The 7475-nt window shown below is 35.5% G+C and overlaps 1 protein-coding gene across 6 annotated transcripts in view; it reads right to left on the reverse strand.

Moving 5' to 3' along the window:
* Thoc2 (THO complex 2) overlaps nt 1-7475 on the reverse strand; it is a 143152-nt gene that overhangs the window by 72034 nt on the left and 63643 nt on the right. For all 6 annotated transcript variants that reach the window (XM_023706332.1, XM_023706333.1, XM_023706330.1 and 3 more), the window contains exon 8: nt 3688-3854. In XM_023706332.1, the coding sequence (XP_023562100.1) occupies nt 3688-3854 (167 nt within the window). The remainder of the gene's footprint in view (nt 1-3687; nt 3855-7475) is intronic.

Raw genomic sequence — 7475 nt, forward strand, 5'->3', positions numbered from 1 at the left:
GGTGCTGGGGGATTGAACCGCGGTCCCTGATGCTTTTGCTAAGCTTGTTCTAAGTAGGTGCTTTAGACCACTGAGCCATCTCTCCAGCCCTGTCCAAATGAATTTAAATAAAACTTTAGGAATCTAAACATTTTAGTTTAGAGTTAGTCATGAGCAGGGCTGGTGGTATAGCTCAGCACACTAAGTGCTTGCTTAGGTAAGTGCAGGGGCCAGGGTTCCATCCCCGGCTTTGTGCCACACCGGCCCCACCCCTGGGAGCGCTGAGCCAGCGAAGGAGTCCGGGCTTGGTGGCACATGCCTGTAATCCCAGCACCTGGGAGGCAGAAATCAGGAGGATGTCTGGGCTGTGTAGTGAGACCCTGTTACTTCTCCAGATGAGTAGGAAGGAGCCCAGACTGATTCTGAGTTACAAATGCTGTTCTTGATGAAATATAGTACTTGAAGGAGGGATCCTGCTGCTTAGACTTGCAACTTTGGCTGCTTTCTAACTGCGCTACAATGGAGATTCATCATCTTGAAAATTAATAAAGACCCATTAGGCAAGCAGCAGCTACATAGGGGACTAGGCCTTCTGCCCCTTATTAGGACACACTGCTGGCTTCCTTCTTCTTCTTTACTTTTCTTCTTAGAATAGGACCTCCGTCCAATGATCTTGGTGGGAAACTCCAAAATGATACAGGGAGAAAAACTGATCTCAGGTGGGTGATGTCCAAACAATACAGGGAGGGGGCCAGGGAGATGGCTCAATAGAATAAGTGCTTCCCTGGCAAGCACAAGGGTCTGAGTTCAATCCCCGGTTCCACAAAAAAAAAAAAAAAATACAGGGAACCTCCAAATGACATAGGGAAAAACGATCTCTGGACCGGACCTGAACAAGTTCATGTTCTCTAAAACCGAAGAATAAATTTTAGGAACAAACGGAGGTTATGAGCAGAATATATTTATTGAGAGAAAGAAAGCTCCTGTCCCGAGAGAGAGACAGGAGGAGGGGCCCAAGCAGGTGGTTCCCCCGGTAATATGTTTTTAAAGCTGTTTACGCCTATTCTCGCCCTTCCAATTCAAAACACTGAAAATAGCTGATCAGAGGTTACTATCAGAATGAAATCACTCTTGCCAACATCTTAGTAGGAATATTTAGCCCTGCCTAGAAGTATTAGCACTAAGGGGTTTTTAAAAAGCCTAAATTAATTCAAACAATTCTCCATTGATCAAAATATGGATTAGAATAAGAAGAAAAAAACATTTTCAGGCATTGATGAGAAAAGGAGATGGTAGTTAGGCAAGGGGCCAATACACTGGTTGACTACATACACTGGGAGCCCTTTTCATAAGATTACATTTCTTTTTTTTCTTTTTTTTAAAAGATTACATTTCTAACTAGTTGTTTTCATAGCTTTCCTTACTTTATCTAAAATCTTTGACATTTCTTCCCCTACACTTAATAGACTTTAAGACTACAGATTCTTACAAAGACAAGATTCCTCCGGCAACTGACACAAAAGAATAGGATTACATACAGCAATATGAGACTTGTTTCTTCCATTAACAGGTTATTTCTGAATCAAATACTTTTGGCTATATTTTACCTAAGGAAAATCTCTATTAATCTACAAAAAAAAAGGATCAAATACTGGCAAACACTTCATCCCATGTATATTTTAATTCAGCTGAAGTTTCATTATATGGAATATTTTCATATAAAGATTTTTAATTCTAAAACTAAGAAATCAACTAACTTGGTATTATAAAATAGGTCAACACTATGCACTGTGATACATTCTAAAATCTAAATCTTAATTTATATTCTAACATAATGTGTGCCAAGTTAAAGTTTAGATATGTTTTCATTTCAGCGGTAGGCTTCACGTTGTAAGCCCAAGGTAATCATGGTACCTCTAAAATCTGATGAAATTGACTACTTAAATCTGTCTTCCCTTAGCAGTGATGGCAAACCGATGGCACATGTACTAAAGCAAGGTGTATCATTAAAAGCTCTAAAAGGGTCTCAATCACTGCCCTAGACTAACAGTGATCTCTCAGGATTCTCATAGGAAAAAGAATAGCTGCTATTGCTAAATTTTATTAAATACCATTCTCATCTAAAAAGTCCTTCCATGTGATTGTTTGGGCTTAAAAGCTATATACTTTTAAACAGTGATATGCCATATCTTCTGTAAAGCATTCCGGAGAATACAAAAGTAAAAGACAAGCAGAGGCACAGGCACTGTATCATTTTGAATCCAAAAAGGAATTCTAATCATCCTGAATTTTAACTCCAAGAAAACAGGGGTTGGCACCTCTTTACCAGAGTACCATCAGGACCTGGCAAAGGAACAGAACGTCATAAACATTCAGTGAATGAATACTTAACTAGCTGATTCTGCCAAGCAAGCAGGCAAATTAGCAAAGTCATATCAAAAAGACAACAAAGGCCTTATGACATCTTCCATGCTACAAAAAGAACTGTCTTCATAAAAACACAGAACACTTTATTTATAATTAGTAAACATATATACTATGGCAAAGCAGTAAACTAATCCACAGAAATTAGCAAAACAGAACTGGCTCTAACTGGCTCATAATCTGGCAAAAAAGTATAATTTATTCTAATATAACATGATTACGTGAGAAATATGTGTCAAATTTTGAGAGATGGTAAGAATTGACTAACTCTACACAGGTGAAGCGTCATCTAAGACATTACAGACCAAGTAGCATTTGATCTTAAAAGAATAAATAGGAGTTTATGAAATGAAGAAAAGAGAAGTGAGAGGGTTAGGTAAGAACAGTTTTCTAGGTATAAGGAACTGCACGAACAAAGGTTCATAGCAATGTCTACAGCTAAACTCCGGAAACAGCTAGTCATTTGATGTAACTAGACTATTAGGTTAAGAAAAAAAGCCTAAAGATAAGGCTGGAAAAAAAGAGCAGTATTGAATTGTCACGAGCTTTTTTTGTCAGTTGCTGAAGTTTGAATTTTATCCTACCAGCAAAGATTTTTGAAAAGTGAAGTGCCTCAGTCAAATCTCTTTTAGAAAGTAATAGTAGTAATAATTTCATAATGTAAAAGATGAACTCAAGACAATAATTAGAGGCCTAGATTAGATTGATAATTATTACAGTAGCTTAATGTAAAATGATGCAAGATATACCTCAAGTATTTCTTCAAATCCATAAAAAATTCCAATAGCGATTGTCTATATAATAGAATCCTAACTCATAACACAATATTCAAAGTCCATGACAATCTAAAATGAACGTACCTTTCCAAAGTCATTTTCTGTCCCTTTTTTTTTTTACCATTTTACAATCCAGTCACAGCATATTTTCCTTCAATAAGTTATATATATTCATACCACTACATCTTCATTCTAACACTGTTACTCCTGCATAGAAAATGCTCGAAGAACTCCTATGTTCCTTTAAGAACCACGTTAAAAAGGGGTGGGTGGGTGGGGTTATATTGATGAGGTCTTCACTGAGTCTATCTCTCCTGAGACAAAATTTATTCATTCCTCTTGACTTTCACATCACATCATTCATACCACTAGTACTTAACACATCATTAGCTCTCCATGTATCTATTTCCTCTGATGGAATGAGCTGAAACCAATCATTATTAAATAAAACTCAAATTATACATATAAAAGTATGTTAACCTATATATACAGATATACATTTTTTTACCTGGTAAAACTTGAATTTGAACCCAAGAATATGACACAGTGTTTGCGGTTCACACATACTCATGTAAGATTCTAATAAAGATATAAAGAAGTCATCGTGTTCTGGCCTGCATTCAAACACTTCTAAAATGACATCCAATACTCTATTGGGATCCAGATTAAAACATCCTGTAACAGACAAGATATACACAAATTCAAAAGTGATTATACGTCATTTCTAGTAAAACCAATAACTTTCAGGGAAAATAAATAGAAAAATAAAAATGTTTTTAAAAACAATTTAAAGGTTTGTTTCCCCTCCTTTAGATAGGAATCTTTATAACTTGCAAGATCATAAAAAAATAACACTCTACACATTTTACAAATGAGACTGTGACTTGTGCAAGATCACAGAATGGGTTAATGACAGGCCTGGGAATGGAGCCCAGAACTTGTGGCACTAGTCAAGTAAATGTCCCTCTATTCCACAATATCTCATCAGTCTTTAATTACTCTGGGAAGTGAAAGAGATCCACACAATTAATTCTTAGCAAAGTATGAAAATCAAACAATACATTTGGCAAATTATGCAACTAAAAGGATTTTAAAAGTATTTTAAGCAAAGTATGTGGAATGCTGATATAAAATTAAAAGTTTAGGTTCATGAAATTGGACCATAATTTATAAAATCATTTTTAAGTTTAACTTACATATACAACAGAGCTATAAATAGAACTGGACAACTGATTTCTAATTCCTCAGAGGAAAAATGGCATACTCCTGATATAATGAGACCAGAGTATACCAATTAAGTTTGGGACATGACAAAAGAGTACAGATGACACAGCAGAAAAGGAAAGGACAACCTACAAAAAGCAGGAAAAGAAACATTGACTAGGTATTTATGGCTACTTATCCATGCAAATCTTGTAAAGAAAACCAAAAAGGGCCAATTAGACATGGACCTGATAAACATTCCTACCAGCCACTCTATTTTTAATATGTTAATTCAACATGCATTCAACTTCAGCTGTTACAGTAATATCATAGTGCAGTCATATCACATGTACACTATGCTGTAAGAATGTAATCATTTGTACACAACAAAGACAGAAACAATTACTTTAAATGATACAGGTAATTCTGTACATCATTACTCTCAATGAAACACCATCTTATACCAGGAGTGAGAATGAAATATTAATCTTCTAGTTCCTCAGTTTATTTCTGTTCTTAACTTGCATCAAATTAAAGGAAATTCTAATATTTTAAATTATGTATTTCTCATTAGACACAGCCTCTAAATGCAAGCTAACCAGTTTATTAGACAAAAAATAAACACTAGTTTCTTCTAATGCTAGAGGAAAAAAATTATGTTTAATTTTGGGAGTTATATGAGATCTAAAACACATATTTCTTATAGATAACTTAGATATTTTTTCTCAAGAAAAAAATTTTGGGGGGTTTTTGAACCAGGACTCTTTGCTCAGGCTGGCCTTGAACTCAATAATTCAGTATGTACCCCAGGCTGCCCTCAAAATTATGTGAATCCCCCTGCTTCAGATCTACCAGTACTAAGATTACAGGTATACACCACCACCTCCAGCAAGAAAATTTTTATGCCTATTTCTATCCTAATCCTTTCATAAGCCATCTTCAGAGTTTCTACCATTAAGTCTGCATTTATATTTAATGTCATAAAACCTATGAATGGTTCATAATATCATAGCAATCACTGCAGAAAACCACATACAAGTATTTTCCCTTTTGTATATGACCCATACTAAAGAATACATATTCTTCCCTTTTTCATACTAAGGAAAAGAAGTAAAACAGTAATCTCATCTTTAAAAAGAGGTCCTGATTTTCACAAATACTCCAAAAAGATGTTGCTTAACGTTCTATGGGAAAATAATCCTAAATATTTTACCTCTTATCTCCAAAAAGTAAAGCTTATGAAATAAAACTGACTCCAAAACAGCAACTGGAGGGGGCCTGGCCCTAGCTCAGTCCTTTCAGTGGCTGCTTCCACAAAGCTGTCAGCCTCAGGTTCCTGGAGTTCGAACCTCACAACTCTCCCGCTGGCCAAAAGTGCCCTGAAGGCATTCGAAGAAGGAAAAAAAAAACCCTTATTCCAAAACAGCAACTGGAATCCTTAAATGAGGGAATGTAAAGTGGCACAACTACTTTATAAAACTGACAGTTTCTTTAAAAGTTAAATTTATACTTCATATCATATGACTTCACCATTCCCTTCTTTGGTATTTAACTGAAGGAAATAAATGTCTATGTTGATACAAAGATGTGGATAGAAATATTCGTAACAGCCTCATTTGTAATAGGAAACACTCCCAAAGGTCCATCAATAAATACATGAATGAATAAAGAACTTATCTGTAGCACGCGTTGTACACACAAAAAAAGACATAGTCAACTATACGGGATCATCACAAAACAATTGTGCTAAAATAACACTGAAAGATGTCAGAACAAAAAGTGAGTATATATTGTATGACTACTTTCAAAGAAAAATTCTAGAAGAAGCAAACTGATTTATGGTGACAAAGTAGATCAGTGGTGGTCTGGAAAGAACAGGGGTAATAAGGAAATTGGAGGAGGACTGACAGGAACCTGTGTGATCCTGTTTGTGGTGATGTCTCTACACAGTATACAAATAAGTTCAGCCTACCAAATGTCAATTAGATCTCAATAAAGCTAGAGAAGCATCAGTACAATCTATTGCACGAACACTGAAAATAGATTATGGATGTAGATCTAGTAATTCTGTAATTCTTTAACTTTCATATTTAATATAAAAAATCACTATTGTATTCTATCAGAGAGGGCAAAATACAATTTTGAAAAATTGGCTATTTAATAACAACTTATTAAAACTATACACAAAACTTGTGAATACAGACTATAACAGCACTATATTAGCTTAAAGATATTCCATTGAAATTATTTTGAAGTTTATATTTTAAATATGCTGAAATATGAACCACTAACATTTGTTTTACTTAACAGTTTTACTTCATTGAGGCTATTCTATTAGTTATCCATACTCTTATAACTGTCCATTTCTTTCTAGGTTCACTCTAAGGCAGCAAGCTAGAAGCACAGGCTATAGATAGCAGCCTTTGTATCTTTCAAAAGTAAAAACTAGTAAGTTTTCTACTGTTAAATATCTGAGGTACTTTTAGTTCAGTCAATTTCAGGTCGTAAGAAAAAATAGCCAAACTGAAGGTTTAGTAAATTGGTTTTAAACATAAAGCTTAACATAACAGATGTTTCACATACAGTAAAACACTAGTAACAATCAGTGAACTTGAAAGTCCAAAATTTTTCAAATGACAGCTATGACAGAACATAAGACTCTTGTGCTCAAGTATTTCAGAAAGGGTTTTGTCCACCCTAAGCATCAACAGACATGTGATTTTGACAAAGATCATAAGCCTGCCCCTGTACCTCCACTATCAGTAACAGTACGGAAAACACAGGCATACATATATGCACACAAACACAACATCTCTGGAGAAACAGAGAACCACACTGGAACGAGACCAGTTAAAATTAAATGACAAGATTTGCTCTCTGTTGCCATTGTTGCTGCCTCCCCTTGCTGTTTTGCTGCCTCCCACCACCATGAACTGCCAGCTGAGTATGGACTGAGACCTCCAATAACTAAAATAAACACTCCATCAGAACTTCATTGTGCAAAGGACAAATCAGTGAGCATGCCCAGGGCTCGAGGCCTGTACAAGGACATCCAAACAGGAAACTAGGATGACCTGAACTATTAAGCAACAA

Source organism: Octodon degus, unplaced genomic scaffold (genome assembly GCF_000260255.1).
Source record: "Octodon degus isolate 3935 unplaced genomic scaffold, OctDeg1.0 scaffold00251, whole genome shotgun sequence".
Lineage (NCBI taxonomy): Eukaryota > Metazoa > Chordata > Mammalia > Rodentia > Octodontidae > Octodon > Octodon degus.